This window comes from Petromyzon marinus, chromosome 6, assembly GCF_048934315.1.
Source record: "Petromyzon marinus isolate PM22_M1 ecotype Great Lakes invasive population chromosome 6, UKy_Petmar_22M1.pri1.0, whole genome shotgun sequence".
Lineage (NCBI taxonomy): Eukaryota > Metazoa > Chordata > Hyperoartia > Petromyzontiformes > Petromyzontidae > Petromyzon > Petromyzon marinus.
The window spans coordinates 17,260,190-17,284,624 of record NC_133672.1 but is presented as its reverse complement, the minus strand read 5'-3'; the positions used below and the strand labels follow the sequence as shown (position 1 = coordinate 17,284,624).

The following is a 24,435-nucleotide window of genomic DNA, read 5'->3' as shown; positions in this document are numbered from 1 at the left end:
ACGTAATAAAAACTCAACACGTCCGACAATAAATGGCCTTGGGCAGGACAAGTCACTACAGGTGATGATGGTCGATGGAGTGACAGAAAAATTAATTACAATGTGAATAGAGAGAGGCCCTCCATCGGCGAGACGGAGCGATGAACTTTCCTCGTGTGCAGATGCACCTCAGAACCGTGAGAGATGGAGACAACTTGGAAAGGCCTTCATCCAGCAGTAGATTGATCATGACTGATGATGATGATAATGGATGCATGCATCCATCGAGTGTGCATCCATCATCAATCCTGCGGGCTTTTAGCGCTCCAAAATTTCAAGACCGAGACTTAACTTTAAGATGCCCATCCATGCCTGAGTGCCGTGGATTGCGCGCATAAGGAACCTCATACCACTTTCGCACGATTATTTAAAAGTGAGCCGGTCTGGTGTACGAACCGGTTAAGTTGGGTCAGCCCGGAATCTCACAACAGCTTTACTCAAACAAGCCAGCACCAACAGGGTTGTTTCACCGGTTATGCTGGGCCACGTACCCGGGCCACCCTCAGAACCTGATGCTGGTATAGATTCAACACGGAAGGAAAAAAGGTGTGCTCATTCATTCCAGTTACAAAAGTAATAGTATATTATTTTTTCGAATAGCATAACGTCATTTCAAGCATACGTGTACTGTAAATCTTGTTTTAAATTACCACGAATGCTTCCCGGTAGCTGTGGAAGCAAGGCAGGGATGGTGTGGAAAAGGGTGAAAGGAGGCTGAAGTGACAGAGCCACGTGGTGGATCTTTAAAGCATTATTGTGGCAATACTGGGCTGTTGCAAGGATGGACCAGCATGGCTTGTTCGTCTGATTCATAGCCGTGGAAAGGCATCATCAGTGTATATTTAGTTACGTATGCAAGATCAGCAAATTACCAACAGGAAATAACCAAAACTCACGTCTCGTTCTTGGTGGGCAAAATGAGCGGGCAGTAATTCTTAAATATAAACAACTGTTGGCAACATCACCCGTTCTTAATTGCCTAAAACTTCATGCGAATATCTCAGACATGGACCCTTACATCCATGCAGTTAAGACGTAGATCACTGGATTTCTCGTACGTGTGGAAATGTTAACTCGGCTTATTCGAATCAAAATGTAGTTGAGTAACTTACCGTTATTTACAACAACAACAACAAAAACTGTTTGTTTTGTAATATCCAACGGTCAGCACTCGCGCCGTTAGTCGTGAGTATTACGTGGCCAATACAAATGAAGACGTTGGAACGTCTGTCACCGTTGCAGGTAGTTGCTGTTTTAATGTGCACCATGCATCCACTCGAGTTGCCACATTCACCACATATCCACAATGGCAACACGCAGCTCATAGTCTGTTGTTGCTCACAATGACATCGCGACCCCGAATCGTGGTCGTCGAATTGCCGTGGTGTGGTGGAGTCATCCGCGGAACGAGCGTGGGGCAGGCAGGCAGGCAAGGTGCCTTTGGCCCCACCTGGTGGCCAAAGCTACGAGTTGGGGCCCTCTTGACAACCACCGAGAGATAAGTTTTCAACAACAGTGGTAAAAGATTGTGAGTTTTGTGGATTTGCTCTCCAACGCAACTTGTGTGCTGTACTAGTAACGAATTGGCACGTTCTGTTTACGTGACAAACCTTACTAATTGGCTGTGCAGGGTGGTGGCGGGTTTAACGACACATTTATATATTTACGCGATCCAACCCAAAACAAACATGTATTATGGATGATATCGGTCGCGAAAGCCTACGTGTTAAACAGTGTAACAGAACACAAACTTATTTAAAACGCGGTTTACATTTATTTCTATAGTCCTGGTGCTACCGTGCGAGACAAATCAAATATTTGGGCCACCACCTGACCGATTGTCGCACCACCTGAGCTGAATAATGCAGTCACGACGCCACTTGGTGGAGTGAAAACTAACCATGAAAAATATACTTCACGGGGTGTATAGATATCCTCCAAAATAATGAGAGAAGCTTTAATGATAAACTAATAATTGATACAGTAATTATAATCTACCAGAAATGCAGTGCCGTACAGTATAATGAATTCATAGCCTCTACATGTGTTCCACCAATCTCAGATGCATTTAATTAGATTTAAACACTCCTGATACACTGAGCATCTAGAGTTCAAGTGGAGGAGGACACGTGCGGATTCTTGAATGTTGCGCGCGTAGGTTAACGACATCATTCAAACACAAGGATTGTAAAGTATGGCTTGGTTAGGAGTACGTCGTGGCTACATTAAGGGATGGATGATGGTGAATAATAATAATAATGGAGTGGCAGCCAAAGGAATGGAACGCGTCTGGTGGAGCGATGGAGTAACTGACATTGAATCAGTTCAGGTGCTAGGTGGTGATCGTGAGAGGTGGCCCTTGCTTGGGAAGCCATTCAGTCAGCAGTGGATTAACCATGGCCGATGATAACGATGAGATTTTGGGCACCACGGTGGCTAGGAGATGTTGAACTACCTCGCCTGGTATACAACAGTACATGGGTTCGATCCCGACTTTTACGCCTGCTGTATATTTGGTGGCGTCGATTTGTCTCCAGATCCTCCGGTTTTCCCCTCTACATTTAGAATCAACATCACGCGTTTAGAGTAGTTAGCTGCTATATATTTTCACATGATGATGATAAGCCACTTCGTTAAGCTATCATTTGTGGCCAGGCCGCTTCTGAACAAGAGCTATATAACTCAGTGGGCCTTACCTGATAAAATAAAAGGGTTTCAATGATGGCTGGATGATGATGGACGATAATGATGGATGATGATGATGATGATGGAAGATGATGAATGATGACGATGGATGATGATCAATGATGATCAATGATTATGGAAGATGATGATCAATGATGATGATGGAAGATGATGATAATGGATGATGATGATGATGATAATGGATGATGATGGATGATGAATGAGTATGAATGATGATTAATTATTATGATGATGGAAGATGATGATCAATGATGATGATTGAAGATAATAATGATGATGATGGATGATGAATGATTATGAATGATGATGATTAATGATTATGATGATGGAAGATGATGATCAATGATGATGATGAATGATGATCAATTATTATGATGATGGTCAATGATTATGATTATGGAAGATGATGATCAATGATTATGATGGAAGATAATAATGATGATGATGGATGATGAATGATTATGAATGATGATGATTAATGATTATGATGACGGAAGATGATGATCAATGATGATGATCAATGATGATCAATTATTATGATGATGATCAATGATTATGATTATGGAAGATGATGATCAATTATTATGATGATGATCAATTATTATGATGGTGGAAGATGATGATCAATGATGATGATGGATGATGATGAATGATGATCAATTATTATGATGATGGAAGATGATGATCAATGATCAATGATGATGGATGATGATCAATGATGATGGATGATGATCAATGATGATGGATGATGATCAATGATTATGGAAGTTAATGATCATGATGGAAGTTGATAACTCGAGTTATGGGCGGGGCGTCGCCCTTGCGTAGTGTGGCCCGATCATTGGCCGTGCGTTTCGCGGGAGTTTTGCGTTCGGAGAAACTTTGCAGGTAAAGTAATCTCGTCGTAAATGTATTTTTTTTGTCTTGTTTAAGGAGGTATTTTTATTTCGTGTTAAACCTGGAGCGGGGATATTAACGTGAATTGTGCCGTGGTGACCGCTTGCACCACCCATTAGCTCAGTAAACAATCCCTTGTCCGTGAGCTCTATGTGACTGTAACGATGTAGAACGTTTAATAACAACCTTGTATACGTAAAACGTGAGGTAAACTTTACGCAGCGCTGCTTATGCATGAGCATTGCCAACCAAATCGGTTGACGACGATCGTCAATTCTCGACTGCTGGATGAGGCCCAACTCCCCATGCAAGCCGTGCTCACGTTGCTTGCTCGTCGTGGGCCGCCCTCAGTTGACCATACTTCACCACTCCTGGCTCACTCGGTGCTTGTTTAGTGGAAGTAGCGGGGAGCAGTGGACGTGGGAGATCATAGAAGGTAGAGTACAACGGGAGTATTGGTTGCAGGCGTTTGGTGGCCGTGCCCACCCAAGAATTGGGGGTTGCAGGCCAAGCGCTTTTGAAACGATGCAACACTGCGGGTTGAAACTTTAAATTTACCCTAAAACAATTAAACGCATACCCTATATGTATGTTCTCGTACCAAAAAAATATATATAGGCGTTTGTAGCGTGGAGATCCGAGTTGTGTTTGCGCTGTTGTGACAAAGGTTCTTGGCCCCTGGAGACACGTATCTAGCTGTGGATAGAGCTCGCTGTGTCCTGTATCTTGTAGACCTAAGTGTCGTGGTACCTGTACACACCTAAAGTGTGTACAGGTCTATAGGCTCGGGTACAGTGGTACCTCGGAGATCGAACTTAATTCGTTCCAAAACCGTGTTCGATCATCGAATTGTTCGAGTTGTGGGGCGTTCGATCTCCGAGGTACCACTGTATATGTACACTTACCGCCTAAGTTTGGTGTGTGGGCACGCTTCGTTGTAGGGCCCACGATGTTGTTCATGGCCCATTTTGGGGGTTGGATGTGCCACCAGAAGTAACCTCGATTGAAAAGTGTGACGACTGGCTGTGAGGTTTGTGTAAGTTGGACGTGAGCTCAGTTTGGATGCTTGCGTTTTAAGCTCTTAACGTTGCTTGACAGATATATGAAGGAGTCACGTTGCTTATCTGGTGTGTTGTTTATGTCCACAGCGAATGATGGTACAAAGCGTTGTGCAGGATTAAGCTGCCTCTCATACGCTGCTCAACAATTGTACAATGATTCACATATAAAATGTCCTTGTTTGGGAAGTGCTATTGACGAATGTGTGGAATGTTTGTTACTTTTGCACGCTGCCAATGCAATATCACCATTTTTTTTGCTTCATATTCACATTATATGTACTGTATTTGCCCCTAATATTCGTTCATCTGTGTGCCCATGGTAATGGTCCGTACAGGCAGTAACGCAAACACATAGCTAAACAACGCACCACTGGAAATGTTGCCACATGAATGGGCCCTTAAAAGGGACACACACACCCTGATTGTGTATGGGTCTCCCATGAAAATGACTGGCAAACGTGTTTCGGGTCTTACCAATAGTGGTGTGACATACTAATGAAGTGACGTGGAAACAAATACATTCCTTTCTCTTGTTGACTTTAAAATAGAGTACTTTTTTTAATTAACGATATAATTTTTTTGTGTGTATTCAAGTTTGCAGGAGCCATGGTGACTGGGTTGTGATTAATTGCGAATTTACCATTTGTGGAATGTATGTTATTCCAGGTGTCTAATGGACCCTTTATGAGCAGTTTCTAAATCGGCAAACATGTCTGGTTTGTCAAAAGAGAGTCAAATTGCCAAGAGACACAATCCAGTGGAGAGCATCCGCCGGAAGATTAACACCATCAACTTGCGAGAACATGGAAGCAACCCCATCACACACATCCCCAAGTACCAGTCTCGCAACTATGAATGCCAAGGAGGTATTTGTATTCACATATGCAGATGTCCTATGTGGTTTACATAAACAGCGTTTATCAAAACTAATGAAAATGTGCATTTTATTTTGGATTGGTCCATAGAGTTTTCTTGCCAGACAGGAATATTGTTCCCAGTTATTTTTGGCACTTAAATTGTCATTGTAAAGTTTATTCTTTTAGAACCAAATTCGTGGCCAGCTCTCGGCCATAGTGTAAGATTGTATTTTGTGTTTAGTGCATTTATAACATCCACAACTGTAAGAAGCTCCATGGGTTTATTTTCATTCTAATTGTGGTCATGGTACTGCACTCTTTGTATTCCAGGCAGTGTACGGCGAAACCTGGAGTCTCTGCTGCGAATGCAGGGTACACCGGTCATCAATCCAAATTACACCCAACGCCATAATTACCAACATTATCAGTGGAATGATGAGTCACATCCAACAGGCGACCTCATAATCTTCTCCAGTCCAAATGTCCCGGTGGAGACAAATACCAGTTCCAGGCGATTTGATGGTACAATGCATGTCATGGACAGCAAAATGGTACAGCTACCAAAAAGACAAGGTTGCTCTACACCAGTGGTCGATGAAGAAGACAACGACACAGCAGGTGTTGACAGGCCCGCTGTGTGCCAGCGCTCGCAATCAGTAAAGTCGCCGACGGTGCGTGGTCTTTGTAAAGGAATTCTGAGGCCCGAGCCAGACCATCTGGAGGCCTGCAGCCCAGTTGCCAGCCTCGATGGTTCGTATTTTTCTCCTGAAAATCCTGCCAAATCAGGTCAGATTAACAGCCTGTTTTATGCAAGTCACATATCACAACTTGTGGATGTTTTTTTCGCAATTTAATGTTTGCTTGCCACTTAATTACAATAATTTGTTTAAGGCATTTTTTTTTATATTGTAGTTATAATGTACTGTATATGCAATGCTTATAACACTGTTCAGTCGCTTTAATGTGTTTAATACTGTATATATAGGGTTGCGTGCTGGTGTGTACCTATCATGAAACCTTTCCTCAGTGTTCAAACAAAGCATGTTCAAATGTTTCTGTGAAGCAAACTAAAAAAATCACTTGGTTATTTCAGAAAGGATTGTTTTCTCAATATATTATCACTGATCTGCAGCATGGGCTTCCTTGAGAGTTTACTGAACAGTGGACGTATTACTCCTGCTACCATTCAGTGGCTATTTGTGGCTTGACTTCCCATGATTCCATTATGTAGTCTTAAATTGATACATATTTACCTTCTTTACATTTTAAACAATAGTATATATTTGAGAAACTAGAGATTCGATACCTTCGTAATATGTGCTAATGGGAAACTGTTCATGTCAAGCGTATTAAATGTCCCAGTGGTTTCAAAGCATCACATACAATTTTGTCCCCCATACATGTCAGCCAATATCCAATTTCTCTTTTAATTGAATGGATCGTTGTGCAACATTAGCCTGTCATATTTCCATAGTATAATACCTATTATAAAGTTAATTTGACACCATTGGAACCTCCTTTGCCAGTAGCAAAATATGATAATTGTTTTTTTTACCCTTTGTATCCGGCAACAAAACTGACACCTTTGCGCCTTTTGGCGTCATCTGGTCCAACACCATGTGAGACTAGGCTTCTAAGGAAAGCTGTCTCGGGTGTGGACCAATCAATTTCAAGGACAGTGCATACATTATCAGAGTTATGGTTTTTTGTTTGCATTCCGACCTCAGGTATTGTGGTCAATGCAAACATGACTCCTTGTAAAAAAGGTGTCAGTTTTGTTGCCAGATAAAAGGGTAAAAAAGCAATTATGGTGTTTTTTTTGTTTGTCTTTGCAGAGAGTTTGGATGGATCGTCTGAAGATAGTGTGGTCTCAAGTGAAATTGGCTTCATTTCGGAGGAGAATCTCTTGAATACCATCTTCAAGACTTGTGACACAGAAAGTACTGGTATGACGCAAGTGTAGTTCTGTTGGTAGATATTTAACAGTGTTATAGAATAATGTTGGATTGGTTGTGTTGGTCCTGTGGTGTTGGAGCTTGCACTGAAATCACAATGCAGAAATACTATGTTTCATTCTAAGGATGACTGAAGTACTTTATCAGTGTTGTCTCAATCAGAAGAAGAATATTTATTTATACTGGAGGAATTCGAAGAGTTATAAAGCTCTTTTTCACAGATGTCCAGTCGGGGCGGGTAAGAACGTTACAACAAAAATTCTAGGGGTAGTAAGATAATACTGAAAGAGAACATTTAAGCCGAAGGGGAAAATGAATGTAAGAGTCCAGGAGAGAAATACTCTATGAAGAATAGTGGAGACGACAGAAGGAGGGAATGCATATGAAGAATATGGATGGAATGTAGATTTAAGATAAGAAATGCGAGTCAGGCATTTCAGACAGACAAATGAAAGAATGTGAAGCTGCATACAAAACAAATAATACAACTTTGCTGGCTGTAGAATATTTTTTGAAAATATTTTTTCTAATTAAAGTTACTTGACTTGTGTGAATAAGTGAACATGCTATGCTTTGTTGCATGTACTCTCTCGACGATTCCATAACAAATATAACTACCGTATTCTTTTCTCTGCAATGTTCCATTAGGTCATGTTGCAGTGGCAAAAATAATTGAGTTTGTGCAGCTCACAATAAGCTGTGGTTCAGAGGACAGTGGGCTGCAAGAGCTCCACACCATGCTTGACCCTGAGAGAAGAGACCTTTCCATTGACATGGACACCTATCAGGCCATAATGTGCGAGTGGATTGAACATCGTCGCACAAAGTACGATTTTTTTTGTCTTAACACATGGAACAATGTAAAATGTTTTCACAATTGAAAAAAACCGTACTTTTATCAAATATAGGTGGTGAGGTTTTACTTGTCCAAACTCTTGAAGATGATACCCACAGTATTGCGTGGCAAAAGCTTGAGAGAAGAAATGCAGCCTTGCTTGGAAGGCAACACTTGAAGTTGTTTGCATATATAATAATTATGAACAATGAAAGCCATCAATAATATAAGAGTTAACAAGTATTGTTATTAATAGCTTTGTAAGAATGATGAAACAACAATATTTTTACATTGTGAGTGCACATATATGTGGAATTTGGAAGTTAATTTTGTCTTTAAAACATCTCTGTTACAGAGCGGACGATGTGGAGACACAGGATGAGCTGAAACCTGTGGATGTCCCAGAATTTGTCTTGGCTGAGCCCAGTAAGTGAAGGTCCAGTCTTTGGAGTTATGATATCTATAATAACCATATTTTTTATATGCAGATTATAGAAAAATAAGTCTTCACATGATTCAAAGTGGCTTCCTGCTCAAAGTGCTGATGTTCATTGGCATCACTGAGCTACCAATGTAAATTCTACATTTCTGTGGTGGGGCCAGTATCTCTAAAGGATTATGCTATTGACTTCCTACACAGCGGTGCATAGTTTATCTACTCTGGAGGAATGATGGGCCAAGTCAACCCCTGACATGAGTACTTTGCGATTTTATGATATTTGAATCAAGCATTCTGCCCACATACCTCCCAGCTGGATGCAATACTATGTGTATATTTTTAAACACTGTAAATAGGTCTTAACAGCCATAGCTCTACTTTATTATCTCATGTTTGTGTATGTGTAATTCCATTTCGTGATCTTCAATACATGATTGTGAGAACAAAAAATGTTACGTATATTTTTTGAGAGGCACAAATATGACACGTTTTTCTTTACAGGCCAGAAAGCCAGCATGCTGAGTATAACGGTTGGAAGTCTAGAGGCTCTGGGTGGGGATATTTCCCGCATGGATTTGTAAGTGAGACTGCAGTGCTTGAGATTTAATGACAGGCAAAATATGATTTCATAAAAACACACATTAATCTAATGACTGATTGGCTTAGAGGTCTAATACACATGACAGAAGCTGTGCCAGTCCTGCTGATGTCCTTGATTTGAGCGCTGGGGTGGCCACCCATGCGGAGATATGTCCCAGCATGTTTAATTCTCACAAGCTAGTCATCAGCAACAGACCACAGTGATAATATATTGGGTTATACTCTGTCGTACAATTGCATAGTGCTAGTCGAAGTAAGTCAAACCTCCACACAGTATAACTCTGATTCTCTTTTTTTTACACAAAACATCTTGAGCTGCCCATGAGATTCAATTTGAATTGGGCCGCGTGCCGTTTTAATAGCAAGATTCAATCGTATGGTGTTCTCTGTTGATTATCAGCATCTTTATCTGCCATTTGTTTATAAACCACCGTTTGTGTGTATTATTACTCTTACCGAGTGAAATGTTATGCCCATTAGGAGTGCCATTTGTTTTGGGAGAAATTAAACTGTACAAACCCAGGCAGCTGGGATCAAGTCATTTAGTTTCAGGGATAGTTAAATCGTCAACTGGACTAAAAGACTGATTTTTGACAGTATACAAATTCAAAGAGTACAATCATAATTAATAGCTCTGATCCTACTTTAAGCCAGACCAGTGGAATATGGAGGAGGTGGTGGTGGTGGTGGTGGTAAACAAGACCTGCGGGCAAAGCAGTACAGTATGTAATTTCAAGTTGAAGTTGATGAAGCTCTGCGTTTTTTGTTCATGGGTGACAGAGAGACATCAGATCTGATCAGCTGCATAGCGGACCTTCAGCACACCCACATGCGGCTTTTGGAAGATAATATGAAGTTGAAGGGCTCGCGGGAAATGGCTGATGAACTCAATGCGAAGCTTGTTGAACAGATAGACACCCTCAGCATGCAGCTACGCAGGTGGGTGTTTTAAATACTTAAAAATAACCCACAGCAGCATTATTATGTGACCTTTGGTCTGTTGATGGTTCGTACATTTTTCAACGGCTTTGTGTAATTGTGTGCATATGTGCAATTATTTAATATGATAAAAAAAGGCTGTGTCAGCCAGCATAAAAGGAGCCTGAAACTGATTTTTTTTCATCAAAAGGCATTTATTGAATGTATTACAATTCAACCAAAATTTGGTTGAAAACTATTTATATCTATAACACCGTATGTAAGGATGCAAGTGTGTGTATGTATGTATAAGAATGGAAAGTGGTGGCATTTTGGCTACTGCAATGCTAACAAAACTGCTGCAGTGATCCACGTTAGATAGTTGGTTGTGCGCACTACAAGAATATAAATTATTATTTGGACACAGTCTGGCCTGTAACCTTCCTTGGGTCAACTACTTAAATACAATGCATGGTATGGTGTATCAGCATACGTATGCAACGGGAAGGCAATGGCGGCCAGACATGTAGTTGACCTCACCAGAATCGCCTTGGCAGTGGGGTGTGCGCGGAAGGAGAGCAGGACTCTTACAGATGTCACTCGCCACTGATAGTCGCCATGGCCAGAAATCAAACTGGGGTAGCGACGTGCACCACCGCTTCTATATGTGGGTTTACATGGCTACTATGCTTCCAGTTCACAGGTGCTGTTGCAACGAGACGAGTCACTCAAAGATGAAATTGAGGAGCTAAAGCGTTCCTTGGCTAAGGTGGAGGAGGAACATGCCCATACCAATGTCCTGAACAAGCAACTTGTAAGCATAGGGCTTCACTCTCTTGTGCGTTCTCACGATTTTTGTTGTCATACTGTTATCTCCTCAGGCCGTTACAATATAATGTAAATACATCTTTTTTGGCACTCATTGTAATAAAATGACACGGTAAATATTGACATCTGGTCCCATTTTATATCTGATAATAATTTGGATCGCTATTCTTGAATTTTTGTGGTATTTTTTCTGATCTTTGGTGCAACCTCTTAGTATTTCCTCCCTTCTGAGTTTATAGTTACTAATTTGCTCACTCCCTCACTAGACTTTATGCTTTGCCCTTTGTTGCTTGAGTTTAATAATTAGCCCTGAATTAAAACACCAGTGGCAAGTGGTCTGTGCCTCGAGTAGGTTAACTCAGCCTAAAATGTGTCAGCATCTGAACTGGGAAAGATAAATAGATTGGTATGAATGGTGTTGTCCACATCACTCTATTTTGTACAGTATGGGCTTGATAACATCACTTGTCACGGCAGTCTATGCTCCGGCGTCTGAGTATATTTATTCATGCGTTTTCGCGAATTGTAGCATATGCGTAAAAGTTCCGCATATGCTTGTATTTATATGCAAGACTACTGTGATTAACCAAAACAAATATCGATTTTTAATGTTCCTTCAGTGTTCATTCTGTTTCTCAACTTGACTCCTCTTTTGCAGAAAAAAGACAACCTGCAGCTAACTAGCAACATGACTACTCTTCAGGATGAGGTAACGTACATTGACGACATTCTGTTGCAGTCGTTGAATTTCTGTGGTTGTCTTCTACTGATCCTGTGGGTGGCTTTTTAATGGGTTTAATACCGTCCGCCAAGCACTAGTATTAACTTTAATTTTGATTTAAAGCTTTCGTGACTGCAGTAATTCATATTCTTAGCTCTTTCGGTAAAGTCACGTTTCCCTTCAACGTGACTTTACCGAAAGAGCTAAGAATATAACTTTAATTTGTTTATCTTGTGCCATTCACCACCTATCCTGCTGTCAAAAGATGAATTATAATACATTTGCAGTTTTTAAATATAATTATAATTTTAAAGCCTATGTGTTTTATTTTAAAATGTCGTCCTTGGAAAATATAAACACCTACGGTTTGCACCGGTTAAGATTATTTTTGTGTTTTATTTACCCATTTTCTGGGTGCTGCACCGTCCTGCTCAAACTGCTCTTGAGACATTCTTGCATTACAAATGGACTTTTGTAATGCTTCTCAAAGCTGGAAAGTTGCCAAATTAACTGGAAAAACGACATTTAATTATTTTTTTGGAAGTCATTAGGTACCATGTTAACATCAACTTTTGATATACTGGAGAATCCTGTTGAATCACCAGTGGCTGCCTGTATTCGATCTCAGTGGCCACCTACCAACATACTTTACAGAATGACTCTACAATCTCAGAGGAGCTGTCTCTGTGTGCAGTGCCTGAACTACTAATCAGCTACCTTTCCAAATAATGTCTTTTTTCCAGTATATATTCCTTAAAATGTTTAATTTTCAGTTTTCATATTCCTCACTAGGTCGTGAAGCTAAGATCAGAAAATGACTTTCTCTGTAAACAAGAAATTGAGTCTGGAATAACAATGGAAGATATCAAAGTAAGTAAAATAATATATTAAATTGTTAGATAAACACTAAGCCGTTAAAATACTGTAATGCTCACTTGCATAAGAAATACCTTGCACTGTTTATTTTTTCAACGTGTAAATTTCATGGAGATTCAGGCATTTACTTTTAATGACATTAATGTATACCCAATTCAAAGTTGCCATGGGCTTTATATAAATGGCCCGAAACTCCGCTAGAATAATGTCTTTAGAACCACATTCTGAAAGGGCCACTCAACAATACTCTTTTTCAGCATCTGAAGTGATCGCATATGTAGCCAACTTGTTTTGCTTTGTGTTGGATAACTCCCTGTTAATGCCTGCAGTTGTTAATACGGTTGGAATACATAGGAGGGTAACGAGCTATGGATTTTAGCAGCAATGGGTACGAGAAACACAGTTTTCATGGTGTGATGTAGAGAGATGAGTTTATAAAACTAGTCTTGAGTTGTAATTATGTATTACATTTTCTTGGTTCTTTCGGTAAAGTCACGTAGAAGGGAAACAATAAAATTATCAAAATATAAAACATTAAAATTCTCACGACGTTTCGACTGCAACACAAGCAATCATCATCAGGTGTGAAAACCGTAGCAAGAAAAATTTCACACCTGATGATGATTGCTTGTGTTGCAGTTGAAACGTCGTGAGAATTTTAATGTTTTATATTTTCATTATTTTATTGTTTCCCTTCTACGTGACCTTACCGAAAGAACCAAGAATATGAATCCCTGCAGTCACGAAAGCTTTAAATCAAAATTTATGTATTAAATGTTACAGTATTTACGTACTCTTTGGTTCTTTCGGTAAAGTCACGTAGGTATAAAATAAAATAAATCACGACGTTTCGGGTGCAACACAAGCGTCCATCATCAGGTGGGAAAGCATGGTCTGCTGCTGAGGCAGACTGTTTTAAAAGGTTTGAAATTAGTGTAGCCCAAGGGTCATAAAGAAGTGGGCGGGGCTAGTGATGTTAATGTGAGAAATGAGCATGTAACTGTAAGATAGGAGAGCGGCCTCCACGACGAGGGCACGGAAGTGGCTATGTTAATGTGAGAGATTACCATGATGTTAATGTGAAATCGAAGAGTGGTGCAATCCAAAGCGGCCTCCACGACGAGGACACGGAAGTGGCTATGTTCATGTGAGAGATTACCATGATGTTAATGTGAAATCGAAGAGTGGTGCAATCCAAAGCGGCCTCCACGACGAGGACACGGAAGTGGCTATGTTGACGTGAGAGATTAGCATGTTAATGTAAAATCGAAGAGTCGTGCAATCCAAAGGCATAAGAATGCAACCCAAAGGGTGCAATCCAAAGGGCATGTGAGCATGAGAGTGCAATCTAAAGGCATGAGAGTGCAATGCAAAGGACATGTGAGCATGAGAGATCTAAGAGAGAGGCATAGAGAGAGAGAGAGAGACTATTTTAAAAGGTTTGAAATGAGTGTAGCCCAAGGGTCATAAAGAAGTGGGCGGGGCTAGTGATGTTAATGTGAGAAATTATCATGTAACTGTAAGATCGGAGAGCGGCCTCCTCGATGAGGGCACGGAAGTGGCTGTGTTAATGTGACAGCAGCAGATGTGAGTGTAAATGCGATCGGTATTACCTTGTTATCGCGGCATCTCTTGAGAAAGGTTAGCGACTCGATCAGGTGAGCCTTCTTGTCTCGCAGTCTGTTAAAAGCTCTAACAGATGTGTGGAAACCCTCCCCGTAGAGGCGGTTCAATCTTCATTTGAAGCTTTCGTGACCGCAGGAATCCATACTCTTTGGTTCTTTCGGTAAAGTCACGTAGGTATAAAATAAAATAAATCACGGCGTTTCGGGCGCAACACAAGCGTCCGTCATCAGGTGGGAAAGCTTGATCTGCTGCTGAGGCAGAACGTTTTAAAAGGTTTTAAATGAGTGTAGCCCAAGGGTCATAAAGAAGTGGCCGGGGCTAGTGATGTTAATGTGAGAAATTATCATGTAACTGTAAGATAGGAGAGCAGCCTCCTCGACGAGGGCACGGAAGTCGTGATTTATTTTATGTTATATCTACGTGACTTTACCGAAAGAACCAAAGAGTATCCTGCAGTCACGAAAGCTTCAAATCAAGATTGAACCGCCTCTACGGGGAGGGTTTCCACACATCTGTTAGAGCTTTTAACAGACTGCGAGACAAGAAGGCTCACCCGATCGAGTCGCTAACCTTTCTCAAGAGATGCCGCGATAACAATGTAATACCGATCGCATTTACACTCACATCTGCTGCTGTCACATTAACATAGCCACTTCCGTGCCCTCGTCGAGGAGGCCGCTCTCCTATCTTACAGTTACATGCTCATTTCTCACATTAACATCACTAGCCCCGACCACTTTTTTATGACTCTTGGGCTACACTCATTTAAAATCTTTTTTTAAAACAGTCTGCCTCAGCAGTAGACCATGCTTTCCCACCTGATGATGGACGCTTGTGTTGCGCCCAAAATGTCGTGATTAATTTGATTTGACACTACGTGATTTTACCAAAAGAACCAAAGAGAATGGATTCATGCAGTCACGAAAGCGTCAAGTCAAGTATTTCCGTATTATGGACAGTAATTGTTGATGATTGCTAAAACCAGTGGAGCAGTCTTGTTGCAAGCAATGCATATCTATTTTTTAAATATCTATAAATTATTTTATCTACCATGCTCTGCTCGGCAAGGTCACTTCTACACAACTTTACTATGAAATAATACCTTTGTCATTCACAGAAACAGCTTCAAGAGTTGGAAGCAGTCGCTGCTGAGAGAAACAACCTTTTATTTGAGGTAAATTTTACACTTTTATTCACACCACACCATATAAGTCGGTTTGTATGGAGTCGTTTTATCTCTGACTAAACTCATGGCTATTTGACTTTGTTACAATACAGGGTGTCCCATAAGTCTGGAATCATAGGAAAAATAATACAAAAAAGGCAATAATAACGCTTTTATTAACAGAACGTGCTCAATGTGTCCACCATTGTTCCCGATACACAACTCCAGACGAGATACACAGGCAGCAAGCACACGGTAAATAGTATCAGGGGTAATGGTTATATGCGTGAATAATGTGCTGTGGCTGTGTCATCGTCGGTGGATCTCCTCGCAGGTCCACTGCGTGGTTTACCTTGTATGGATCCCGTTTCCCTAAACTTTGTAACAAATCTTGTGTTATTGGCTCACGGTCTGGATGCAGTCTGTTAAATTCAACAGCGACTTCCCTCTGACTCCGGTTTCCTATGAATATTATTATCTGGACTATTTCTTCCTTACTTGGAGACATCTTAGGCCTGCAGAAACGAAAACATATAGATTAGTTATTTTTCACTATGGTTCCAGACTTACGGACCACCCTGTATATATATCATGATGGGGTGGTGCTGAAGTGACTAATGCACAGTGCTGTGAACAGAGCGATCAGAGTTCAATCCCCGATTATTGATAATAACTTTACATTTTAAGCTGCACAACGAGATGTCACATTGTGCCTGACCTGTGTCGTGATTACATCACGTGTAATGATGACATCATGGGAAAGGGGAGGTGTGAGCTTCTGCCGTTATGGCACAGATGCCAAGGTGAATCGGTGAATCCTTAAAAGTGCTTGTATTTTTGTCTTCCAAGATTTGACCATTCCTTGGATCACTTTGATAGGATACATTAATTATTGTCCTCCCCCCCCATTTTAGACAGACAGGGAGAGCTCATGCATTAATGCTTTTAACCTTAGTTGGAAAGCATTCAACGTATTCTGCATATGGGAGAAATCCTAAGTACTCAAAGGGTTTGCACGATGGATGTAAGCACCCATGTGGTGTACTGCGATCTATAAGTTCAGCCCTTTGGCCTTAGGAGGTTCACATATGTACGCGTTCATCCTATGCTTGCCTTCAATGTGCTACATTATTACGGAGGATTATTTTTAGCCAAGTTATTTGGTCGTTATTGACAGATCTTTGACAGTCCTAATCCATACAGTTCTTATGATTCTTTGTTCACATATGGAAAGTCTGTCGTTTTTTAGTCAAATGTAATTTACCTTGGCAATACCTCGTACCGAATGACCAATGGTTCATAAGCGTTCATCATCAACGATAAGTTGTTTTGCAAAAATGTACTTTCAGCAAAGAAACAACCACCTAAAGGAAATGATGGAAACAGTGAGTGAATACAACTGCATCATTGAGGTAAGCCATGCCTGTTCTAACTTATTAAATGCAACTTTCTACAAGGCACAGCACCACACACAATGCCTCCCACCCATTCGACTAATGAAAATGCAGCACCATGCGAGTGTATATTTTTGCAGCACCAGATGATTAAGTGACATTGTGTTTCATTCATCCATCACTCATTGAGTATTGTGATCGTGTGTCTGGATGTGTTTGTCACGGTAGAGTTTGCGTGCTGGTAAAAGCTGCCTTGAGGCACAGAACCTAGATTTGCAGGAGAAGGTCGCGATGTAAGTACACTGCTGTCATCTCTTTGTCGGTTCCAAGTAAATCAGCGTCACATTGACACCAATGTTGATCCTGCTTTTGGCCAGTCCAGTTTAATACATGTAAAATAATGGATCGTACTGGCTTATTGAGTAAATAAGGGATTCAGTGTCTAGATTATTAGCTTATGGTTTTTGCAACGATTGTAATTTATTGACTATTTTAGGAGACATGAAGCAACCACCAAATTATGGCCATTAATATTTCACAGGAATTATTTTTTTAAAAGATATCACACATTTCTCAATTGCTACTATATTACTATTGTTGCTAAGAAATTCCAGTTCGTACAGACTCATGTGTGTCTGAATATATGAGCAGCACAACTGCACTGCCCCTGTGAACAATTCCTCACTTTGTGGAACCAGTCCACACATTGTGGAATGGCAAAACAAAAATGCTAAACATTATGACTATTCGACGCACACTTACGTACATACACTCCTACTTGTGTGCCATTCGGTTTTGCACCTGATTGATCAACTCCAGATGTTAATGTAGATCGTTCTTCATTTCAAGGCCCGTGGGCCTGGTGGCCTTTAGTTCGGCCCCTGACATGCTGTCAAACCCCAATGGTTTCAAATCTGTGGTGGCCCTCACACTGATGTCTTATGAAATAGTGAAGAACACGGATGTAGAAAATACCTTTTCCTCATGACAACACGATAGCTTAATTCCTGTGCTGTGCTTCTGAATTGGGACTGGTTACCGGTCGTGCACCATACATTGCATCCTACAATTACTTCAGGTGGAACGGAAGCAAAATGTACCCAAGAATTGAGCAGAATGTGATTTGCAGAAAGTGTCTCACGAGTCACTTTTCTCCCAGCTCATGACTTTGTCTCTGCCAGTTTTAACTTGATCTTGGGTCTCGGGGACCGTAAGGCATTCCTCACAGAGAAAACATACCCACAGGGTCTATAATCAAACCTTTACAGATGTATAATACATTAGTTGTTGAAGGTTTCTATTAATTTACTGATTTGAAAACCATAACTATTTTCTCTTTCGGGTAGCAGTAAATATGCTTTACTTATGAACGAACATCTGCCGCAAAATGTTTTACTCAATTGTTAATGTCCTTCATGGCTGCTTATTTTGAGAAATTCTTCAACTCCTGTGCTTTTATTCAGTCCTTCTAATGGTTTATGTATGATGTATCCTGTGTTGTGTGTTATAGGCACACTAAAAACAATTGTGAGAGCCCCGACCTATCCCAAACAATACTGATGTGCAATTCCATTGACATGGAGATTACACAGGCTGAGAAGGTACGCAACAATGTATAATATATTTGAATATGATATTGCCTCTTCCATGGATAGGCCTAAATTAGTAGTCTGGGCAATGTGGCCTTGGTGATTGGACCTGGAGCTATGAGGTGATGGGGACAGGGGAGTCGAGCCTGGAATAATTAGGCCTTAAGGCGATTGGGCAGTGAGGTGAAAGACCCATACGGACCTGATCATTAACACACTTGTTTTGCTGATGTTTATTCAACAATGTATTTATGTATGCACATCAACATCTGCCAGTGGTAGTGCCAGCTAAACAGAGCTTGTGTGAGCCTTTGTGAATCTACTTGCATTGCTTGAAAATTGACTGAGTTGGGGAGTAAGATATAGACTGAGAGCTATGGGTGGAGAGGTCAAGGCTGGCCAACCCTCCGTTCATCCTTATCTATATAAATAAAACCTTAATCTCTCTCAAAAACCTCGAGGGTATTTCCCGACAAGGTAGGAAGCTGAAATTTGGTACATAGGTAACTCTTAGGATACAAATAACAAGAAAACTGACAAACTGAGATTTTATATTTTAATACCCCCAAATCTCAATTTTACGTACACTATAAACGTGTCTGCGCGTCACTTAGAAACCGTAAAAAATACGAGATTTTTTTTTCGTTTGATAGAGCGTTAAACAGAAAATAAATTAAAGCTAGAACCATTGTTCTATATTTTATTTTTTTGAGATATTTCGGATTAAAGTGGTTTTTAATGAAAAACTACACATTTTATGATGTTAAAATCTGAATAGTTCGAAAACTGTAAAAGATATGAGTTTCCCCTCATAGAATATTAAGTTCATACATATTTCTCCTTTCTAATAAAAAAAAAACTACAGGAATCTTTAAATTGAGCGGTTTCCGATGGGTACGTCTTTAAATACAAGCAGTTGAATCAAGTCAACAATTTTTGTGTTTTTTGCGGAAAAATACCATTTTTGGAGTAGTTAATGTCTGATCGGAGATAAAAATTGTAACAAATCATGTCAGATTAATTATATTTATTGAAAACTTTCACCTGGCGAAGACAGGCTTTATGAACTAGTAACTCTATAAACCCTCAGAAATAAATATAAGCGTGTACCTATTAAGCGTTCAGTCAAGGAGACATTCTAGAAGTAATCGGGAAGTGGGGGTTGCATTGGGTGGGACACTTATGCAGGCACCCAGGGGTCAGCAGCCAAAGGAAAGGCCTCATACCAGAAAGTGGGATATGGCAAACAGCACACTTGGAAGCAGAGTGTCGCCTATATAACACTTGTAGTATCTGGCAGAAGGAAGGAAGTGATAAGTGTGGCACATATTCAGTATTTTTCTGGTGACCTCTTGCCCAATTAATACTTGACATGGAGAGGCTGTGGACATGACAACCGTATGCATGGTAAAATGTTGTGTGATGATAAAATGTTGATAGAATTAATTTGAATGTCAGCTTATACAGTTAGTTCCAGCTTATACTGGATCTAACTGTTTTACTGCCAGAAAACATGTGTATTAGTGTGTTATAAAGAAGGTGCAGTGTCGTTTTTTTATTACAAATTTGAATCCGTGTTATATGATTTTAATATTGGCCTTGTATGGTGTCATGTAATTATGAATTGCACCATGGGTAAAACAATGCATGGATGCCAATAAGTTTTCTCCATCCAGAAATGATGCAGTAGCCTTAACGATCTGACCATTGTACTATATAGGTTTTCTACACAGATCACCGGACAGATTTAGTCCATGTGCCGGGAGCTCAAAAGTCAGACATCGCACTGAGCAGCACACTGTACAATCTGAGAACACATTTGAGAGCTATATGCGTATTGTGCCCACGGTTTTTGTGTGTGACAGATTTGTCGGCTGCAGAATAATATGATTAACAGCCACGCTGATATACTTCATGTGAAGACACGGTTGTCAGAGACCGGCACAGACATGGTGGGTAAGAGTGCGTGCCAAGTTGAAGCGGTGCAGGCTACTACCACTCAGGCTGAACAGGCAGTTTCTACCCAAACCGATGGTGATCTTGGAAAAGAGACTGGTAACTCTGTGTACCGTACATTTTTAATGTATTTTCAGCATTTCCATTTTGAATTTATAAAGCTATCTGGTGTGCCTCGTGATATGTGTATCCTTAAATAATTTACATCCACACTACCGTGATATCCCATAATACATGATCCTGGTCATGAGCACCTTTGTGTAAATTGATATCAAAGAAAATCTGAACCTAATTCCTCTTTGTACAGCAGGTGGTGTTAGTGGCACTGTGAACTAGAGCGATATGGGGGCCGAATTTGCGATGGGAGTCTGCCCTCTCGCGCATCCTGTCACTCCCGTAACACATGTAGAATGAGCTGGCAGACAGTTGTGCTGGCGAGAGTGGCAGGAGCATCACTGGGTATCACGTGTGTGCCCGACTAACACAGCCAACCTAGTAATGATGTTTGCAGTAAGCATTCACTTAAATTTATAGAATGTGTTTTTTTCTAAATCTGCAACAGCATTAATATACTTATTATAGAATAAAGTATTGTGCAAATATTGTTATACTATTTCCCAGAAGAAGACCAGATGCTCAAATTTTCAAAACCTTCCTTTCCTGTCAGTGACAAATTTCGTTTTTTTTAATTAATTTCAATGACTTGTTATTTTATGTTAAGACCTATGCAAGGTTCAATAACATTAGTTAATATTAAGAATAAACTGTATTGCTTGCTTTGTTTACAATGTATTGCAGCTTTGCAATTTTTTTATATCTTAGCATACTTTTGTGTCATCCATTTAAAAATGTCTCTAAACAAATATAATTATGTTCCTTTGCAGCCACACGAGAGCACTCTACATTCCTTGTGGATATGTCCAGCAACTTGACAAGCTGCAGTGGCAGCAGTGCCGATGCGATGGAGTTACCCAGCGTGCCAAATGTTATACTTGATAACATGTCCCTATATTCAACTCCGCTCCACAGGTAAATATCTGCATGCACTGCACCTAAGAAGGCAGCCTCAGCTGTAAATGTAACCTGTCAAAGTCTCAGTCTTCCCATCCGGAAATATCAATTTCAACCCATGTAACCTTTTTGTTCGAACTGGGTATTGCGGTTAACTCGCCTATTTCTACATGAAGCTTATTTTGAATGATCAATAGCCCTCCAATGCATTGTACATGTCCCTACTCATTGTATTTAGTGCCTTCATTTGCATGAACGTTTTATTTAATAAACACTTATGCAGATGTATTACTGAAATATATGCCTATGTTTGGCTTCGTGGTAGTGGCATGCCATCTAATGGACAAATTTAAAATCGTATACTTTGTCTTTAAAAGTTTAGGCTTGAGGTTTTCAGGTTGTTCAGAGGTCCGAGCACTGAGACGGCATAATTGAGATGCTGGATTTAAATCCGGGTTTCTGCCACGGATAGTAAACCTGGGTTCTCACATGTAGCATCTTAATCGTCTCAGCTCAAGAGAGACATGGAGATAAAAACAGCACAAAAAAACATAAAAATTTGGTTTTGCACTTAATTTGCCAAAATTTTATCTCAATGATTTAAAATAGAAGTTTGGCTGTCCTGCCACAAACACAAATCTCGTAACAGTGTGTAGGAACACGTACCCTCTTGTGTAAGGATGAATAGGATTTTTTTAAAGAAGAAATCCTGTTTAAAAACCTCTTCTGCACCCACTTAGAGCTCACTGTTGTGCGATAGTTCCAAATGTATTCCTTGTCTCGTGAAATGTATGTATGTTGAACTTCTTTTGCACTCTACGTACCCAACTGTGCTAATCGGAGGTGCAGTGTTGGGTCTATGGGTAGTGGTAGTGTTAGTCTGTGCAGTATGTATGTTGAACTTCTTTCGCACCGTATGTAGCCAACCGTGCTAATCGGAGGTGCGACATTGTGTCTAACTCAATTGGAATAAATTGGGGAAAAAGGCCAACCTATTTTGGGGTTTTTCAATTAAGCTTGCAATGATGGCAGAAAGATGAAGTTACAATAATATTTCACAATAATATTGATTTGGTTGGATTGGCTTTAATATAATAAAAGTACTTTACCTAAAAAGCTGTAAATCACACTGAGTGATTGACAGGATGTTGTGTAACCATTGGGTGTGTGCGCGTTTGCTTGTGTGCAGTCAACAGATCCACGATGGTGTACGGGACGTAAAGCCATGTAACAAAATCTTTAGAGTAATCGTACCTGCCTTTTTACTGATGCTCACCACACTTGGGCTAATCGGTGCCATCACTACCTTCCCACACACATTTGTGCCAACTGTTGAACATGACTCTGCCTATGCCAGTGTAGAAACTTTGATATGGCCATATACAGACTTCCAATATGTGCGCCGGCCACCTATTTAGAGGGTCCCTTGAACTTCAGAATCTTTTGGCAGAGTCCTTAGAGCCTCACTTCTCACCAACTCATAATCTGAACTGTAATATTTTACTTTTTAATTGTTTATTGCTATAGCATTGCCTAGGGAGGTTATGGTGGTCACAGAAATTGTGAATTTGAAAACAGTCCATGAAACCTTTCCCCAAGCAACCATGAGAAATTGCCCCGTGGAGACTCGCGCAGAGATATGGACATGGATGCTGAGATTCACGCAGAGACATGGAAATATACACTGAGACACGACGTTACTGCTCACAGGCAGAGGTACACATGCATCGAGTCAGAGATGCACACGCATGGAAATGGACACAGGGAGACATGGAGATAATACACGGAAATACTTAGAAAGACACGACCATACAGAGACATGGAGATACACACAGGGTGACACAGATACATGCACAGACGTGTAGGTATACAGAGATACACAGTGCCGTGCTTTTATTTCTTGTTCAAAACATAACAATCGTCGCCGTAGTTACCTCCTGCTGAATTTATATGATGCTTAGAGCATACAAATGTCCAGTTACAGGTTAGCACTTTTTAACTGATTAATATGGCCAAACTAGAATATTAAATGCAAATAAAAGTTGTATTTGAATTGTTTAGTATGTCTTTTTTACTGAAGCTTTTGTATGTATATGTCTAGAGTGGTGAATTTGTTTGCCCTGTTAATGTGTTTAGCTTCTTAAAAGTAACACCTAGAGCTAGTTTAAAGAAGTGTTTGTCGTTATTTACAATTTGACAAATAAAGCATTCTTAAGCAACAAAATATTTATTGAAATGTAATATTGATGCAAGTGATTGCTTAAGTGTGGCCTCAGATATATGCTTGCAATGAAATGATAACCTTTGCTACCACGTGATCTCATTGAGGTGAAGGGTCATTTACAATTTTGACCTAAGGTCAATCCTGGCGCCAGCTCTTCTTTGATCGGGGGAGTGGCCAGTAGTGCTGTTACGTGGTGGGCCACCATATAACAATGATATACAGCTAAGACGAGTGACCTTGGGTGGGCCAAAGGGACATTTGGTGGAGCAAGGCCCACCCCAGTGCCGATCCCTGCCTAGGGTAAAGTTCAAGAGGCATGTTATTAACGGTCTCACTGATTATCGGCAATGCTGTTTTCGTACGGGACTTTTACCCCATAAATGTTTACAAATTTGGAAAAACATCGATACCACATGAGGCAGCAAATCAATCAGGATTGGTTTGCCGGTTGTATTCCTTTTGAAGCACATTGAAAAGCAATCCAGAATTGTTTTTTTTGAATATTTTTTCTGTGATCTGAATGCCAACTGTTTGTCGTACACATTCAGCAGCACTTCACATGCAACACATCCACATAAAATGCAGTACAATTATCTGCAAATTTATGCTTGGGGGTTTAGTAGAGTTTTGTTGGATAGGCGACATGCAGACGTGTGTGTTTAAAGTAAATCATTGTCGTTTTAATGATGGGAGGGGTTACAGCCAAACATTTTTATTGTCAGGCAGCTAATAGAGAAG

The 24,435-nt window shown here is 40.3% G+C and overlaps 1 protein-coding gene across 6 annotated transcripts; it reads left to right on the top strand.

Moving 5' to 3' along the window:
* Window positions 1–479: 479 nt before the first annotated feature.
* Window positions 480–23,697, top strand: LOC116939373 (inositol 1,4,5-triphosphate receptor associated 2). 6 transcript variants are annotated; one of them, XM_032947634.2, is made up of 18 exons: window positions 480–585; window positions 5,370–5,569; window positions 5,891–6,346; window positions 7,396–7,506; window positions 8,164–8,341; window positions 8,706–8,776; window positions 9,291–9,366; window positions 10,170–10,328; window positions 11,004–11,121; window positions 11,794–11,844; window positions 12,649–12,726; window positions 15,476–15,532; window positions 16,873–16,935; window positions 17,146–17,210; window positions 18,428–18,518; window positions 20,372–20,561; window positions 21,347–21,491; window positions 22,663–23,697. In XM_032947634.2, the coding sequence occupies exons 2-18, from the start codon at window positions 5,413–5,415 to the stop codon at window positions 22,889–22,891; spliced, it is 2,295 nt and encodes a 764-aa protein (XP_032803525.2). In that variant the 5' UTR covers window positions 480–585; window positions 5,370–5,412; the 3' UTR covers window positions 22,892–23,697. The 6 variants fall into 6 exon arrangements, with proteins under 6 accessions (XP_032803525.2, XP_075921255.1, XP_075921256.1 ...); XM_076065140.1 differs by lacking the exon at window positions 480–585 and adding an exon at window positions 1,176–1,281; XM_076065141.1 differs by lacking the exon at window positions 480–585 and adding an exon at window positions 1,296–1,557.
* Window positions 23,698–24,435: the final 738 nt, after the last annotated feature.

Coding starts and splice junctions, on each gene's coding strand:
- LOC116939373 (XM_032947634.2), top strand. CDS start 5,413: ATGTCTGGTTTGTCAAAAGAGAGTCAAATTGCCAAGAGACACAATCCA. Junction 6,347..7,395: donor TGAAAATCCTGCCAAATCAG/GTCAGATTAACA, acceptor TTGTCTTTGCAG/AGAGTTTGGATGGATCGTCT. Junction 8,777..9,290: donor ATTTGTCTTGGCTGAGCCCA/GTAAGTGAAGGT, acceptor TTTTCTTTACAG/GCCAGAAAGCCAGCATGCTG.